The sequence below is a fragment of the Siniperca chuatsi genome, linkage group LG17, assembly GCF_020085105.1.
Source record: "Siniperca chuatsi isolate FFG_IHB_CAS linkage group LG17, ASM2008510v1, whole genome shotgun sequence".
In the NCBI taxonomy this organism is placed as follows: Eukaryota; Metazoa; Chordata; class Actinopteri; order Centrarchiformes; family Sinipercidae; genus Siniperca; species Siniperca chuatsi.
The window spans coordinates 15,673,483-15,692,897 of NC_058058.1; the positions used below are offsets into that span (position 1 = coordinate 15,673,483).

General features: G+C 42.7%; 1 protein-coding gene across 1 annotated transcript in view; it reads left to right on the plus strand.

Moving 5' to 3' along the window:
* Positions 1 to 1,963: 1,963 nt before the first annotated feature.
* sdc3 (syndecan 3) overlaps positions 1,964 to 19,415 on the plus strand; it is a 35,814-nt gene continuing 18,362 nt past the window's right edge. Inside the window, exon 1 of the mRNA XM_044171711.1 lies at positions 1,964 to 2,449. Coding sequence (XP_044027646.1) covers positions 2,396 to 2,449 — 54 coding nt within the window. The 5' untranslated portion in view covers positions 1,964 to 2,395. The remainder of the gene's footprint in view (positions 2,450 to 19,415) is intronic.

Genomic DNA, 19,415 nt, shown 5'->3' on the forward strand with positions numbered 1-19,415 from the left:
ATTACAGTAATGGCTGCTCCCAGTAAGGAATAGCTTAAGTTTAGGTAATGGATAGAGATAACAGTGGCTATTACTTTGATTCAGAAACTATCCCTGGGTTCATTATCCAGATAATCATTTACATGATGACGACTGGATGAGCAACAGTGAAAGCCTTCCTGTCATAACTCTAGGCAGAAGTGAAAGTCTACTGGTTTTTGAAGAGAGAACAAAAGAAAAGTAAATCCACACAACAGCCTAATACTCTAAAATATGTTTGACATGAGTAATGACCCCAACGTTTGCAACAAGAGATTATCAGAATACACTGCAGTGGTGAGCAGGTGTCTTATCAGAACACGCCATCCCGCTTTTGCTTTCAATTTTATCTTCTAAGGAAACATGAGGACAAAATAAACCTGCCCTCACCTGTCCAGCTTTTGTTTGGAGCATGCTGTGCCTAAGCAGAAACAGCCAGGATGTTACTTTGAAAAACAGGGCAGCTGGGGTGTGATGTTTGTGGCAGTAATCCAATGGCATTGTTGATTTCTTAAAGTGGATAATAATAAAACCTGAAGAAGTGAGGGAGCACTATCGGCAGTGAATTTAAACCACCTGAAAAGAACTGTAAGTTTAGGCTGTGGTAGGCTACAGTAGTTAGGCCTATAGGCTGTTGTTTTATGGATTACCAACCGGGTAAAAGTGGGCAACTACCCCTGGGCCCTTTCCCACAGGGGCCCCAAATGCCCATATTTATTGTGTCAGTTGGTTTGTGGTAATTTGATTCATTGTAAAGTTGTTTGGGAATAGGCTATACAACCTCAACCTGTCTTGTAGATGGGCCCTGTGTCAAAATGTAGCCTACATGATGCATATTCCTAAATACATTTGTTGTATTACAAAAGAGGCACCTAATGGATTAAGTTGACAATGGTTTATGAAACAGCAACACACAACAAAACAAAGTCAACGGTATAATATATTTATATATAAATATTGATCACACAGATTTTAGATAGGCCTATAAAGTTGTAACTTAGATGAAAGTGGGCGTTAGGCTAGATCTTTCTCAGCTGATCAGATATTAATCAAATGCCTGTTTTACTAGTGCTTTAGCTACCTACAAGGTCACCAGAAAACCTTTAGTTGTTTGACAAAATAGTTTTACAAAGTCCAATTCAAGCTTTTTTTCGGGGGCTTTCAGGAGCATCTCACAAAAGTGAACAACCACTATCCACTACGGTAGACGGCGAGTGGACCTTGAGTAAAGATTATTTTGTCCAACTGCTATTTCTGGTAAAGAATAACTTTCAAGCTGAAAAAGTAGCTGTAGAATATTAGCTGTTGAATTAGCTAACATTATCCATCAATTTAAGGTGTTAACAGGTTTCAGTTTTGATTTTTGATAGGTTTTATACCCTTTTCAATAACAGGTTGTGGCTTTAAACAAATTAAATGCAAATTTTCCACTTTGCAATTGTCTTTGCAATTGTCAGTAACGGTTAGCTAAACTACACGGTAGCTAGGCGACACAAGTAGGCTACGTAGCGCATAAATATTAATTCTTGTTACGTAGGCACAGGTGTGAGCTCATCGGGGATTCTGTTAAAAAAAAACGGTTGACCGTGACTCAGCCAATCACAGCGGAGGACCGGAGCTGACCTGTAAAGGTGTGTAATCATGGCGTGCAGCCAGCCGGTACCACCTGAGCGCAAAACAAAAGGCACAGCCAGGGAGCAGCCATGAATGCCCTGCGGGTGCGCAGTGTGCCCTGTCTCCTGCATATGTGCTGTATGTTTAAAGGGCTGCGGGTGCCTAAACGAGCTGCAGGGGGCATCCTCGCCCTTGCTCGCGGAGATCTCCCACCTCTCTCTTAACACACACACACACACACACACACACACACACACACACACACACTCCTCCTGCCAGACTCCCAGGCCAAGCAGCGTCGCCATACGGAACATCCTGCCCTCAACGGAGAGGGGGAGAGAGAGAGAGAGAGAGAGCTCGAGTGTGTGTGTATAGAGAGAGGGGGATAGAGAGAGACTGTGTGTGTATTGAGAGAGAAAAAGAGAGAGAGACGAGGTCTGGCGTCTCCCGGTAGTAAATCTATCAGGTCTCGAGCACGAAAACTCGGAGAAACAGACAGGGAAGAGGGAGAAGAGGCCTCGCGGTAATCTCATCGTTTACTGGTGACCTGGACCAGCAGCAGCAGCAGCGCGTGAAGCCTTGGATTAAAAAGCCCGACTAGAAGGACGGATGGTCGCGCGGACGGGCGGCGCGCTCTGAAGTTGGACAGACTACCGAGGCACCGACAGCAAGCAGCAGCAGCAGCAGCTTTTGTTCCCCCCATCTCCCCGAACCCCGTGAAGGCAGCGGCGGCACCGGGACGCTGTGCCCGCGCACCCAGACCATGAAGCTGCCTTGGCTATTGGCGCTCACGGCGCTGCTTGCTCACGCCGCCACGGTAAGCGCGAGCCTCAGATCCTTTGTTAACCGTGGAGCCCTTGTGCACACAGGAGCCAGGGTATTTTTTGTGGATGCGTGTGTGAGTGCGGTGCGCTATCGTTGATGAGACAGTGATGTCGGTGATCGGTAGGAAATCCTGCACTCGACCTACTTATCAGCCCTTATTGGCCGTCCCTGACTCCCGCTAGGGGGGCTGGCGACTCCCGTGTACCCCCACCCCCCGCTTTTACGCACACACCCACAGACACACACACACACACCAGCCTTTGTGTCTCAATGTCGGGGTTTATTGTGGCCTGTGTCCCCTCGAGTCAGGAGGTGTGTGTGTGCATGTGTGTGTGTCGGTAATTAGCGAGTAATCTCTAATTGAGTTTGATTACAGGTCTTTGTGCGGTGCCTCGGTATGTGGTGTCTGTGTTACCAGCTCACATCCTGCCGTTAATTTGAGAGGCTCCAATCATACTGCGGCTTCAACGACTTTATTACCAGGTAGTCGCGCTGTAGGACGTCTGTGTGTGTGTGTGTGTGTGTGTGTGTGTTTGGGGGATTGGATGTGCGATCTCCAACCTGTGAGGTGCACGCTCCTTTAATTGCAAGATAACGGCGGCCTCATTGTCCGGATGCCAGAATCCGACCAGGGGCATCCTCCCGTTATAACCAGAGGTGTGTGTGTGTGTGTGTGTGTGTGCGGCAGTGTGTGTTTGTGGGTGGGGTAACGGGGAAGTCAACGGCGATGCGGTGCGCGAACGAAAGCTTGGATGGAATGATGTCATCGGGAATCGCGAGGAGGGAAGCTGATTAGGAATGCACGAGCCCCCCCCCCCCTCTCCACACACCTCCTCTCCGGAACCATCCACGCCGAGCTTCACGCGCCCCCCATAGCACGCCCACACCTTCCGTTACCGATTAATCCAGATTTATCCTATGAGGAGGAGGAGGTGGAGGAAGAGGGGGTGGAAGCTCATTGAATCATTGAGAGTAAAGGAAACAAGCACCAAAAACAGTCAACATGCAGATCTACTTTTGAATGTAAATTAAGAAGAAAACATCCTTTATAATATCATAATATCGGTGCTCAATAGCGATTTTATATTTATCTTTATAATTACTTTATACTGCATGGTGTTTTATCCTTTTTTTTTTTACCAGATTAAGGTGTTAGGGAGCTTTGGAGCAAAAATGTGCTGTTGGGCCCCTACTGATCCCACCTACCACCCTCTGTGCAGTGTGTATTTACCCTGTTGCCTCCAAGTTCCCATAAAGTCCAGTGCAACCAGTAGGCCTACTCCTTTGCTGGACTGATAATTAAAGATCCCCTCCAGTGTGCCATGATTGGCTTCCAAACTTGTGACATCACAGATCATGCTGGTACGTCCACGTTTTAAAACTCAGGTTTAAGCTGAGCACAGAGGAACTTTCCTTCTTCAGCAGCTTTAATTTGTGGTATTTTCATTGAACAGAACTTTATTTAGGAATATCTTGTTGTGAGCACAATATAAAGTAAAATAGTATAGCTCTTTAAAGTGGATTTTGACACTAGACACGGCCACAAAATTACATTTAGTCGTGCAAGTTCCCTAACAAATTTTCAAATAATTATATTAACAAAACCAACTGACATGCAGTGTATTTGAGGCTTTTTGGGGCCCCTCAAGGTCTGCAGCCCCGAGCCTTGTCTTGCCTAATTCAGCCTTGCCTTCATCTCTTCGCTTGGACACAGTATTTGTATTGTCAACATCTTGGAGTGTCATTATGCTGCTTCTGCTGTGATGCTGCACTGGTTTTGGCAGCACCACACACACACACACACACACACACACACACACACACACACACCACACACACACACACTGATTATTACTGGGTCAGCCGGTTGCAATCTTTGCCAAAGATCCTTGGCCTCCAGCTGACCTAATCTGTCTTTAAGTGTACAGATGGAGACCGGTGTGACACATATATACACATGCAAACACACACTTAACACAGATGGATGCAGGTAACACATACACACACGACAACAGTCTAATAATTTGCAGACTTACCTCAAGCAACCGAGGCCTTGAACACACACACACACACACAGACATGATCCACAGTCACAAGCATTTGCTGAAAAGATCTTTCTTTAGATGCCTCTTGGCTTGAAACCATCTGACGCTTGTGTGTGTGTGTGTGTGTGTGTGTGTGTGTGTTTCTTCTGATGAGTTATCCCCGGTGTCGTGTCTCTGTGGGTATTTCCTGTTATTGGAGTTGTGATATCATATCCGGTTGACTATATTTTACATGGGAGACCGATTTTCCCACAGACATCTGTTGTGTCCCACGGATAGCGAGTGTTTATGTGTGTGTGTGTGTGTGTGTACATCCGTCTGCCTTCATGAGAGCTCTGACTGTCCATCTGTGACTGTCTGTGTGTGGGCTCAAAAATAGTGAATCTCCACTGCCAAAAACTTGTTCTCGCCAGCCTTCGCTCTTGGAAAAGTGTGTGTGAGAGAGTGTGGCGGAAAAGCGTTGTGTTCTTGAGGATCATGTTTAACTCGTGGAATGAATCAGTGTTTTGTGCCGCTGATAGCTGACAAAGCCCCCCATAGAGAGACGCAGAAAGAGAGAAGGAGCAAGAATGAGGAAAAAATAACCAGAGTGAGGTGGATTGAGGGAGAGTGTGGAATGTGAGAGGCAATTTGACACAGGAAGTGGGTCCTTCTCGCTCTCCTGGAGGACAAAGTCCCCTCACACACACACTCACACACACAAGCTGGCAGGTAGAAAACACTCCCGGTGTGGAGGAGGTATTTCAGGTGTGTGTGTGAAAGGATGGGTGAGGGTATGGGGGTCACCTTCCAGTGGAGAGAGGAAATGAAAAGGATCACGGTTCATATCCGGAGCTGCATTCAGATGGCCGACGTCTGGAGGTGAGCGTGGTCAGAGAGAGAGAATAATGGCGGCCTTCAGTGAGAAAAACATCTACCCCCCCTTTGGCTATTTATGTGTGTGTGTTGGATGTGTACACATGCTGCTCGCTCATATCTGAAAGCAATTTCTTATCATATGGGAAGGACTGGCTTTCCGCATTCGACTGAAATTAGTTTTTCTTTCTCGTGGAGAAAGTTTTAGCATTTGATTCAACTCAGAAGGAATGGAATTTCCCATTTACTATTAGACTGATAACAGTGTGTGCCGATGGAGAAACCTGCTGTTATTTCTGTGTGTCCTCCCTCTGAGCTGAAAGAACAATGGGAACAATTTGCAGCTAAATCTGGAGTTCCACTAACTAAAAATGAACTAAAAGCTCAGATAGAAAACTATCAATTTGAATGAGGATGAAACAGAGGCCATCGTTATTGGCCCCTAGAGAGCTAAAAAGACCTTGCAGCAATCTCTGGGACCTTTAACCTAACCAAACTGCATACTGATAATTCAGGTGTCACATTTGAGTCTTGTCTGGATCTTTCTTCTATATTCTTATTAATAAACTTGTGCAATCAGGCTTTTTATAATCAAGCACATAGCTAAAAACTGCTATTTCCTGAATTTTTATACAATTATATCAATCTAGCAGATAAAACATGTGTATTGGTAGAAATTAGTAACTTTTAAGACCTAGTGTCCTCATCTCATCCTGTCAGGCTGCATAGTACCCCAACAACCTCCATCAATCAGAGGGTAGGGCAGCCTTTAGGTAGCCTGGGAGGCAAACCTCAGGGCATCAAAAATCCATAGAGCACTGTAAAACATTTGTAATCCAAGGAATTAATCCGTGCTTTTATAGACTACATTATTGTAATTCATTCTATACCTGCCTCAGCCATGGAGCTGTAGCTCACTTGCAGCCTGGGAACTCATTACTCCAGTCTTGGCCTCTCTCCATTGGCTACCAGTGGATTTTAAAATTCAATATAATATTTTAGTTATTACCTACCAGGCACTACATGGTGAATCCCCCTGAGTACATACTTTAATGGAAAGTCTCTCAGGTTGGCTAAACATTGTCCACTAGACATTAAACTGGAAGGGTTTACTTCTCACTTAATAGTTTGAGGCGTAAGGAGGAAAAACTCTCCAATATTTCACGGAAAAGCAAAGATTAGAGAGAAGTCCAAAAACCTAATACAAATATGTGTAGTAGAACACCTCAGATTGATCTTGTAAATACGTATACATTGATGCTTAATAATGTCAGTCACAGGGGCCATTTTACTGCAGAATGAGTACTTTTGATACTTTAAGTACATTTAGCTGATAATACTTCAGTATGTTTATTTAAGGATTTTAAATGCAGGTGTTTTACTTGTAAAAAGGAGTATTTTTACATTGTGTTATTGGTATTTAAGTAAAGGATCTGAATACTTTTTCAACTACTGGAAAAGTGCTACTTAACTAAATCTTTACTTAGTGATACCCAGGCTGAGGTGCCATATTGTTGTACTTTCTAGTCTGAATCTCTGTTCCCACTGCCAGTCACAGTTTTGAAAGTAATTGTTTTCTTCAATCATTTGGCTCCACAACATTGTGCAACACTAAACTTTCCCTGTGGAATGTGTTCAAGTCGTCCCACGATTAGAAAGAATGCAGTTATAGCCTGAATTCATCCAGCTGGAAACTTTGGCTCCTCTCATCACGACCAGTAACACACAAGTGCAGACACGCTTGCTCACATATATGCACCGATGCACATTAACATTAAAATCCTGATTATCATACACAAAGATACACTACATTCATACACACACACACACACACACACACACACACACTCACTACATTCATACACACACACACACTCGCAGTGCTAGTGGTGGTGTGCAGCAGTTTTGTTGATTCAGTGAGTCAGAGGGAGACGGAGAATGCTGGAGGTGTTTTAGGTAGGTCAAAATGGGCTAGAAACACAGCTTGTGTAGATACTAAACACACACACACACAGAGTCTCCCTTGCAGTAATTGGGCAGCACTGCGCAGACATACATATGTATTCTCTGGAGAGGGGGGGGTAGATGAATATAGAGAGAAGAGGAGGGAGAGGAATGGAAAAAAGGAGGTGTACAGGACACAGGATAATAAGAAAGAGGGATGGAGTGGAGGGAATAAAATGGAGAGAGGTAAGGATGGAAAAAGAGTTAAGGTAATGGCAAGATGGGGATGCTAGATAGCGTGGGGAAGACGAGCAGGAAAGACTGAAAAAACGAGAGCGCTGAGTGATCAAAAGAGGACGAAAAAAAGAAGGGGTCCAGAAACTGAGGGAAGGATGGGACCAGGAGTGGAAAGAGAGAGTGGGAGGCAAGAGGAAGAGAGGTAGAGAAAATGGAGATATTGGGACATGGAGATGGAGAGACGGGGGAAATGAGGGCTGGATGATGGGGATGACAGCGAGGGGATGGAGATGGAGACAGAGCCAGGATGGAGGGATGTTGAGCGAGAGTGTGAGGGTGGGGGAGGGAGAGAGGCGTGCACTGCTCATTCCCAGGAGACCGTGCTCTACCTGCTCTCCATGGCCGTCGCCATGACAACCAGCATGGCTGCCGCTGTCACAGCTTTATCGCCCCACTCTCCTCTCCATCCCCTCCCTTCCCTCTTTCTCTCTCATTCTGTTTTTTTCTCTTCTGCTGCCTCTGTTGCTTCTCTCATTCACAGCTTTTCATATCTCATTCTCTACTTTCTGACTCCTTTTTTCTTCTTCCTTTCTCTTTCTCTCTCTTTAAACTACTCCTTATACTCCTCTCTTCCTCCTCTCTTCCTTTCTTGTCCATCTGTTTCACTACAATAAATTAAAAAATAGAGAAGGGGAGAGCTGGCAGTTGTGTTTCACCTTTACAGTAATGTGTTTGTGTGTGTGTGTTTCATGTTCTTATATCCCGGTTGGGACTTTAACCTGAACATTAACCCATGGGGACTTGTGTCACTGTGGGGACAGAAATTGAGGTCCCCATAGGTAGAGACTGCTTTTTGAGGGTTAAGACTTGGTTTTAGGGTACAGGCTACAATTAGGTTAAGGTTAGGCATTTAGTTGTGATGGTTAAGGTTAGGGTAAGGGGCTAGGGAAGGCATTATGTCAATGACTGTTCCCCACTGGGACAGTGAAACAAACGTGTGTGTGTGTGTGTGTGTTTGTGCTATTACTGGACTCTAAATTAGAGAGCATAAACGCAGTGCCGGCTCCCAAAACCACAAAGCATACTGGGCTCTCTGTGAGTTAGAGCTTTCGCTATAAATGAAAACCTCAGAAACAGGGCGCCTCCTTCCCTCTAACAAACCTTTATGTGTGTGTGTGTGTGTGTGTGTGTGTTTGACAGAAGTTTGAGAATCACAGATGCCGTCCACCAGCATTATCATTTTCACTTGTATTATCATTGTGTGTATTTGTATCTCTTTAATACTACTCTCTTTCCTCACACGTTTCCGTAACAATGGGGTAATTTGGTTAATGAAGGGCCGGATGGGCGGGGTCATGCAGAGCTGAAACTCAGTGCGGTCCAATGGGACTGCTGGAATATGTATTTCCTGGCAGGCAGCTGATAAGAGCAGGAAGAGGCTGTGATAAGGCCGGCATTCATGCTCCCGACCAGACCCTGGACTCCATCTGACCTCCAACACGACTCCCTCCATCTCCCTCTCCATCTGTTGGCCTGTTTGTTTGTCTGAACTTTACATTTACTCTTTTGTGTCACTTGAAATTTTGTTTTTAAAATGTTTTTGGCCTCAATTTAACGTCTAGTTGAATCTGAAAACTGAGTCTATTAGTGAAATGGTTAGTTGATTAATTGCTTAATTAATTAGCTGGTCAATAGAACATTAATCTTGAATGTTCATTCTTAATCTTGGAAATAGTGGTTTGGCAAAGTCCAAATTACTAGCTTCTACTTCTTCCACCGCATCAAATGGTCTTCTTAGTCATCATGGAGATGGATCTGTTAACATACGAGCTCAGTAACTGTTTCATCCACAGTGCTATGGACTTTCTTTTTTTAGAAACAATGCCAAACATGACCTTGTTCCTACTTCTAAAATGTGAATATTTTCTGGCTTTCTTAGTTCCCTATGATATCAAACTGAATATCTTTGGGTGTTGGACTGCTGGTCGAACAAAACAAGACATTTGAAAACGCCACCTCAGACTTTTTGAAATTGTGATGGACATCTTTTACAATTTTCTGACATTTTATGGACTAAACAATTAATAGAGAAAGATAATTGACAGATTAATTGATTATGATGATTATGATCATTTTGTCAAAGAATATTAATTACCAACAATTTTTAGGATCGATTAATTGTTTAAGTCATTTATTTAGAAAAAATGCCAAGCATTTGAGGTACACTGGTGGCAGGCTTTTAAGGCGCGACCATCACAGTGTCCCCAGTTTGATTCCGGGTGGGGACCTTTTTTGAGTGTCATTCCCCATCTCTCTCCTCTCATTTGCTGTAATCACTCAACTGTCGAGTTGCTAATAAAACCATATAATGGCCAAAAAATACTTTAAAAAAGAGCCAAACATTCTCTGCCTCCAGCCTTGTAACTTTGATGATTTACTGCTCTTCTCTGATTTATATCTTTGTAAATCTAACTTCTTTGGGTTTGGGACTGTTGGTACTTTGGGCTCTGAGAACTTGTGATGGCTGTTTTTCACATTTTATAGACTAAACAATCGTCCATGGACACTTGACAAGTATTGATATGGCCATAAAAAAATATCGTGTATGATCAACTGTGCTGTTTTTCGATGAAAAACTAATGATGAAACCTTGGAACAAGGTTGTAGTTTTCGCTTCAGTCGGCCACTAATGACACCAAATCTCTTCTGCTTTCGATGCTCTGTGCAAGGAACTTGGTTCCTTGGCTGCATGACATTTTTTCCTGCCTCTGGCTGGAAATGCTATCACTGTTCCTCTGGGAACCCATCTTTGAAAATGGCCACTATGGCCACTCAAAGCACTGGTAAGTTTGTTTGCACTTAATAGTGGTAGAGAGTGCTTGTAAATGAAGACGCAGTGGAAGACAGGGAGTGTGTCGTCCCAGGGGATTGTCTTTAAGGGTCTGCAGGAAGTAAAATGTCATGCCAAATCTAAACGGAAGAGATTTTATATGCGTGAAAATTTGAATGGCTTGTTGTACGGTGATACAGTAATTTGTGAAAGTACTTTACTTCACCTAACAGCTCTCATGTCTCATGGGGTGTTTGTGGTTGCAGTGAAAGAGGCTCAGGTCAGCGCTTCAAGGGGAAAAGTACAATGAATCACAGATTTTCCAAGATGCATGCGTGCACGTGATTGAATATATAATTTGTCATCTCTTCATTTTGACTTGTGTTTGCTCTGTCAGCGTCACAATTCCTATTTTCAAACGACCTTCATGTCAAATTTTTCTCTGATAACAAAGAGATTTTGTCAGTTTGGATTTACAGATATCCATTTCTGATGCATGTTTTTCATCAAGGCAGATAGAGAATTAATTACAGTTTCATTTTTAATAGCAAGTTGGTCTTATCTGTGGGGTTTTTGACAGGAATATTTCATCATAATTTCATTAAAATTCACACTGAGGCAGAGATCTACTTGTCTGCATACTGATGTGTGTTTGTGTGATTAATTGGTCATTGGTTGCTCAATTGGTTATAGGAAGGACACAGGAAGTGTCACAGGAGGAGTATTTATAGATCCGGCCTTTAAGCTTTAAACCAGGAGGGAACTTCCCGAGTCGTGCACAAAGAGGGGTTTTTATATAGGTGTGTGTTTTTTCATGCGTGTGTGTTTACATGTGAAACAGAGGCAGAGAAGGTGATAAAGGAGCACAGGGAGGCCGCTTGTGCGGTCGAGAGCGAGAAATACTGTGTGCGAGAGGCATGTGACTATGTATGTGTGTGTTTGAATTATTTAGCCCAACGTCCCGACAGAGGAGTGAACGAGGTCAGGAGCTCATTGCTGCAACGTTTTTCTTCTCTCCATCCATCCATCTCCACACCCTCCACCCACCAGCCCTCTTCCTCCTCGTCCTCCTCCTCCGTCGCTGCAGAGCTCCTCGTTTATTCTGCCTGTCTTAATAAACAGGAACTTAGTAACAAAAGGCTTCCCACGTGTTACTCGTGTCCCCTCAATTATGGGCAAGCCATGAGGGAAAAACATCGATCCAATTAAATACTGAGCACTGAAACCCGCTCTGTGTGTGTGTGTGTGTGTGTGTGTGCGTGTGTGTGATAACCTGAATGCACACTGACCCATGGGGACTTGGTTATGGTTACGGTTTGGGTAAGGGGCTAGGGAAAGCATTATGTCAATGACTGTCCCCCACTGGGATAGTGAAACAAACGTGTGTGTGTTTGTGTGGACCCTGTCAAGTAAACCTTTGAACCCTGGTGCTTTAAATGGCTCTTTCAAAGGCGTTTGCAGTTTGAATGAGCCACTGAAGCTAATGAGTTATGTATGTGTGTGTGTGTGTGTGTGTGTGTGTGTGTGTGGGGTTGGGCGGATAGGGATTCTGTAATATTGCTTGGTGGTTGCAGCAGGTTCTCTTTCCCATAGGACCTTTCTATAAACGCCTCCATGCACATGCACACACGCTCAAACACACACGCACACACACACACACACACACACACACACACACACACACACAGACTTTTGCGGCAGCAGGTGATTCATTCTTAATCTTTCATTCCAACAGTTGTGGATTAGCCCTAATCTTAGCCAGCAGAGACCCAGGTCTGAAAGGCTGACTGACACTGACAGTGTGAGTGTGTGTGAGCGTGTGTGTGTGTGTGTGTGTGTGTCCTCGAGTGTATTGTTTATTTAGCCGTATGTGTGACATGATAATTGTTTCCCTTGTTGGACGGAGTGGGGTGTCTGTCTGACAGGACATGATATGGCTGAGGCAGATACATATGACAGATTGACAGGTCACACAACACTGAAACATTAGACACAGCAGCAGGAGCAGGAGGAGGCACTGATAGAGGAGAGGCATCACTTCTTTTGACATTAATTCCTTTCTTGACATTTTAAAATTAGCTCAATCACACACAATGTCAGTTGCAGTTATATTTAGTTAGGGTTATAGTTTCCTTTTAGGGTGACAACTAATGATTATTTTTATAATCAATCAATCTGCAAATTATTTTCTTGATTAAGCTATTAATCGTTTGGTGTACAAAACACCAGAAAACCTAAACATCCTCAGTTTATAATGATGTTAAAAAGAAAAGCAGCAGCTTCTCACATTTGAGCAGCTAGAACCAACAAATGTTTGACATTTCTGCTTGAAAACGTACTTTTGATTAATCGATTAATTGTTGCTGCTCTATTTTGCTGACACTAGTGCCGATACAATACCTGACTTTTAGTACCAATTCCAAACTGATTTTATTCGATAGCTTACTTTGAGAAATATACAAATACAAAATCCTTTTTTAATTTAACAAAAGAAGCTCAAATGTTAATTGTTGTCTCAACAGAAGCAGTCGTACAAGATTTTTGCCTGAATAAAATACAACTGGGCTGGAACTAGCGATTCATTTCATATTGATAAATCTACTGATATTTTTTGCTTAATCAATTAGTTTAGTTTTTAAAATGTCTGAAAATAGAAGGAGAAATGCTCATCACTATTTCTCCAAGGTAACGTCTTTTGCTTCTTTTGCCTGGCAAAAAGCCCAAATTCGACAAAATTAGGTTTATTTATCCTGACGCTTCTCCAATCTTTTACTTTTTCTTGTGAAATCAGGGCAGTTTTTCCTCTCTCCTTCTATACTCACTGCTACAGACGAATTTCTATCAGTACCAAAATAGAACTGAGGTTCGGGTGTCATGGTAGCCTAGTGGTTACGAGGCATACCATTTACTATAATTACAACGTCCCAAGTTTGATTTTTTTTTTTTGTTGTTGCACGTCATTCCCCCTTTCTATCCCCTCGTTGCCCAAAAATACTTAAGCATATATTGTGGTTCAATACCCAAACCTAATTGTGACAAGAAATATTTGGCTTAGTCATTGCGGAGTATAAATTGTATCTTAACACCTAACAGCTCTTGGGAACTGTTCCTAAAAAAAAAAAAAGGAACAAAGCAGAAAGGTGTGGCGACAGATTTGAAAGTGATTAGATATTGTGTTGAGATGGAGGGAGAGGAGATTTGAAGAGAATGAAAGGGGAACGAGGTCAGAGGCAATCACAGACAAAAGTGATATTAAAGCAGGGGTGGTGACTAAAATGTAGCAGAGGAAAAAAAGATGCAGATTGGAGAGAAGAAGATAACGCAGCAGACATGGAGAGGAAAGGAGGGGAGACTAGACAGAGAACAGAATTTGTTAATATGTAAAAGTGGTAAAAGTATATGAGTGGCTCATCAGAAAATAGTGTGAGATGAATGGGGAGGGATTGGCTTTAGGTAGAGTGAAATGATAAAAGAGCAGAGGAGCTGACGAGGAAGAAAAAAGCGAAAATGAAAGGGAGATGGATGGGGTGGAATGGTGTCCTGGTAGCAGCAAAGAGAGAGAGAGACTGGTGGTTAATGCAGGCCTGTAAAGAGCTTAGAGCAGCTGAGACGGATTGGATGGAGAGAACAACCTGGACAGGATTACACCGGGACAAAAGAGAGAGGAGGGCTGTAGGAGCAAGATCATATCACAACCCATATATATTCCCTGTCCTCCAGTTACACATTTCCACAGATTTACACAACGACACTAACCACAAGCTCCACAATCACACTTGGTTAATTAAACCGAGCCCACAGGATCAAGGAATTAATGATCACCAATTGTTACACCAAACACTCTGAAGCTAATCTATGCGTCATTCTCCAGCCATTAGTTTCTTAAATCCACCTCTTAATGAATTAGTCAGTGAGTAATGTTGCCTACTGAGGGATGAAGCTATCTTTAACTGTACTGCTAAAGAACAATCAGAGATTCATGAATACGCTCGCACCTGAAGCTTGTTATAATATTTATTGAGGTGAGGTGATTCAACAGGCTGAAGGGAGATAACACTGTCTGAGTGGCAACAGGAAACTCCTACCAGAATAATATAATACTGTTACCCATTAATCCTCATTATCTACTTGCTTACACCTCAGTGTGACGACAAGACTTTGGGATGCTGGGCACAGACAGCTGTTCACCAAGAAAGCAAATAAGCGTATTTCCCAAAATGTTGAACTAGTCCTTTCAAGTGGGACCCCTCATTACTCGTTGCATACGTCTATTAGCCTGACTCTTTGGTTGAGCTGCAAGCTGTGACTTTCCCTGCTCATATTATTTCATTGGAACATTTTAAGATGCCTGAAGATGAAAAATTATCTAATAATTTACAAGAAAAAAGCAAAAAAATTAAAGAAACGTCAGGATGAATAAAACTAATTTTGTGTCTTTTCTATCTTGTTAACCTTTTACCTCCCACTGTTCTACCTGCAAGATGCAAGCACTCTATACAACTTTAAATGCTCTGCATGTACTATGAAAATTTACATGAATAGGAACATGTAATATATGTATTGATAGATTGTACTCTTGTCTAGGGGTGTGACTTATGATTATTTTCATTATTGATTAACCTATTAATTATTTTTTGGTTAATTGCTTAATCCCTTAATCTGTAAAATGACAGAAAATACTAAAACACCAAACATTATAGCCCTAGGTAACTTTTACAAATGTCTTGTTCGTGGTGAAAGAAATCTTGATATATATTGTAAAATATGGTATCTCTGGGGGAGTGGTTGTTCTTGCATCTTGCGACCCTTTAGGTGGGTCCTGATCACAGGCTGGGAACCACTGCCAAATAGGATCTGATAAATACATCATATCAGATGATGCAAAATATAAAATAACATCCACCGAGACGACACGAGCCATTCAGTGAAGTCCTGAAAAATCAGGACAAAGCAAATGCCTTATTTCCTTACTAGTTTCTCATGTTGGCTCATGATTCATTTAAGTCTTCTGACAGAGTTAATCAGCATCTCATGATAAATATCTGATTAGGTCACAAGCATTCAGTCTGTGTGGCCCATCAAGACAGAGACCATATGCTGCTCTCGTCTTATCAAGAGTTCACTCCGCCGCCAGGTCTCACAACCTGCTTAATTAGTGTTCGATATCGAGGGCTGTTATGATACATGAAGAATCAATCGGCTAACTGGCTGCGCTGATGGTCACTTGACCTACAGTCTATTGGCTGGAAAACGCTCCAATGCTCGGGATTGGCTGCCAGTTCAAAGTCAGTCAACCAATGGGAAGGAGCCAAGAGAGCGTAGCGAGGTCAGCTGCTCGGGATGCCCCTGGAGCAGCAATTTGTTTACCTCCTCTGTGTGTGTGTGTTTGAGAGAAAAAGCGAGATACGGCGTGATAATAATATGCATCATGCCCTCTGCACACGTACTCACACACTCGCAAAGGTGCATCTTTCCATTCCAGATTGAATTACACAGGGCTGATTGGATTTTTCTCCTCTGCATCAAAGACAAAAACACTCCTCTCTCGTTCTCCACCCCCTCTGCCTCTGGGTCCATCCATCCCATCATCACCCCCTGCTTTTCTTTTCCATTTGCACCTTTCCTCCTCTAAAACTCTGCCTTTTATGCATCGATTTCTCTCCTTCTCCTTGCCATTCCTTCCTTTGGGTCTGTGAAGTCGCATGACTGTCATTAGCCTGATTACACAAGCTGTAATTATAATTACACACACACAGATGCTGCCTTGTGATTCACATCACTGTATATGGGCAGAAATGTGATTCTCATCAGCGTCTGTTTGTGCGTGCATTTTCTTGTATGTGTGTGTATGTTAAGGTTTTCGATTTGGGGCTGAAAAGAGACCATTGATTACCGTTTCTGAGTGTACTCTGAGTGCCCCTCTCTCTCGCTCGCTGCTACACAAAGACATCATGGTCCGCGGGGCGCTCTCTCTCGCACGCAGCCACATTTCTGAGCGCTTTTAAAAAGTTCCTTAGAAACACCAGAAAAGTTCCAGCCACAGGCGCCACGCCCTCCCACTGGCCCTGCAGAAATAGGCCCATTGAGCCAGGCTATAATCACACACACACACACACACACACACACACACACACACACACACACACACACACACATAAATCCGCATTCAGCTTCGCTCCTTCTCCCCTCTCTCCAGCACTTCATAGAAGCAGCCACAAAAACGCAGTTATTGACCCACCAGCCAACCAGCATTCACTGCTCACTGCAACATTTCTCCAACCAAACATCAATACACTCACTAACACACACACTCACTGATGCTCCTTGAACGCCTCGGACAAATCTTCGAACACACACCATCATAAGCACACAAATACACAAATATTGTGGAGTGTGGGAGCGGGAGTTGTGTCAGAATCTCAAGGCATTTCTGGCAGCAGGACAGTGACACACACACTCACGCTCTCACTCAGAGATGCATGTTTCATAAGGTCATATATAATGGAGGAGGATTCCACACAGAGAGGCCTGGTGTGTATGTGTGTGTGTGTGTGTGTGTGTGAGCTAGCCTTGAGATGTGGTCTTTAATCCTGTTGAATTGTCAGATTAGTGTAACAGCTGGGTCCTACATACAGATATACATCTCTCTGTCTCTGTATCAGCCCTCCTCCCATCACACTGCTCCTCTATACTCCTACAAAGCTGCGTGGATCTATGCATTAGTGTGTGTATGTGTGTGTTTGTGTGTATGTGTGTGTGTGTGGTGGTCTCACAGCTCCAGTCCATTACATGGTTTCAGACCAACTGATGTGTCATGTGACCTCTACTGAGTCAGCTGCTTTTTTTTCAGAGATACTGAGACATTAAAGGTTAAACACACTCTGTCGCTGAGGGCTCGAGTCGCTGCTCCTTCAGCCCTGATCAGCCGATCGTGTTCCCTTCACACACAAACAAAATATTCAATTTGTCTTTTGTTTTTTTTACATTGCATTTATTAATTTATCTCATTTCTAGTTGTAATCCTTAAGATTTCGTTGGTTAATTTGGCAACACGTGAGATTACCGTGGTAACAGCAATTGCCATTTAATACTACAACACTTCTGGAGTGAGAACTACTTTGTCAGAAATATAACAGAAGAGCAGCTGAGCCCCAAAATGTCTGTTTTGTAGACGCTTTTCTGCCCTAACCTTGGTGACAAATACATTGCGTTTCCTGTGACCATCCTGTGTCGCCAGTTTAACACGTTTAATGTGAAGCAGCAGCAGTAGGAAATGTTTGGTTTGCATTAGCAGTAATATAATACAGCTTTGATATGGCTGTAGGAATAGTGAACAGTGAGGCTGATATCCATTGAGATAAAATTATGTTACATACATGCATTGTTTCTTGTGAACCCCTTCTGTGTAGGTAGGTGGAAATAGTGGACTCCAATACAAACTGCTATATAGAGTAGTAATTACAGGAAAACAGAACAGAAAAATTTATATATTGTTGGCAAGAGGTCAAAATGTCTGCTTGTGAATGTGTTTTAGCAATGAAGTTGCTAGAAAGTATTGACTCTCCACATAATTAATGAAGGGAAACCAGATTTTATTATATTGTGATTTATTTAAAGTGAACCTCAATTTCTCAATATTAAGACACACCATGACTTCCAGAATCAATTTTATAAAAGAGGGAGGGCGGGAAGCCTTCCACCCAATGAGGATTAATCATCAGGCTAACAATGAAGCAAATGTTATTGCCTTTGTCTGATATGAAGTAATGCTACGCTCTGTTGAAGGTACACTGAACATTGCCATGAATGGATTTCGGTCTATTGTTTTGTAACAGATACATGAGCTAAATATTGAGGTCTTTCCGCATGAAAATGGATTCAAATTGCTTTTCAGTGATCCAGATGCATGATTTTTCCTCCACTGTGCACCTGTTCTATCCCTGCAGCTCTCTGACCAAACCATTCGATGTACCAGATACCATATTTAGCAAATGCATGACTTTCCATGAGGGCATTCATCACTTAGATCATCTTTGTCCTTATAACTCAGTGGAGAAAGATAATATTAGAAAGATAATATTAGTGCTTGGATGCTTTTCAGCTGTGGTTTGGTGCTGCACTGAGACAGCTTTAGGGCCGGAGCGAGCTAGAATAACAAACTAGAGCCAGTGTAATGCCATCCTCCCACAGGTTTTGCATGGGGAATTAATACAGCCAACGTGGCTGCAATTTGGATCAGCCATGGTAGCGCTATCAGGAATTTGATCGGCAAAAAGGACTAAAAATAGTGGAGTTAGAAAAAGTGTTTCACTCATTTCCTGGCTGTTGTACATGAACATGTTTACAGATTATGCTCGGTGGTTCACATTCATTGGTCACAGAGAGCACTCGTGTGTGAAAAACTGAGAAAAACATGCAGGAAAAGATCACAAATGTGTTTGGCAAGGGACTAAGTCAGCGTTTCTACCTTCCCACTCAGCGGCACTTACAGCACCATGTCCATCTTTTTGGATCTTTTTGGTGTTAAATAGCTGTTTTAAATTATTACATATTTATTAATAACATAAGCAGCTATAAATGTCTTTATTAACTTTATTTTTGTTTTACACCCCAAATTAGTCTGAACACTGACATCAAATATACTTTTTCTATTAATTCCCATGTAGTCGGATTTTATCCAACATACCCAGAACCACTTCCCATCTTTTAAACAGCTAATCAGTATAAAATTGCTCAGCGGGTTCCCTTTTGCAAACACAAAGTGATGCCTGCTTATGACCCCCTGCTGCAGCTGTTACTGCAATGAATCTCCTGACACTAAACAATAATTTAACTTTACAATTTGGAGCTATTTCACTTGGCTTACTGCCTAAAAAAGAGGCCTGGGGGGCTGAAAATACCCAAAATTCACAGGAGGAGACATTCATCACAGACATTAAAACTGTGACAGTAAATGTATGTATTAGAAATATAGCTGGAAAATCATTCTGATGGATGCTGCTGAATGGTTCTGAGCCACAGGGGGAGGGTTTTTATATGCCATTTAT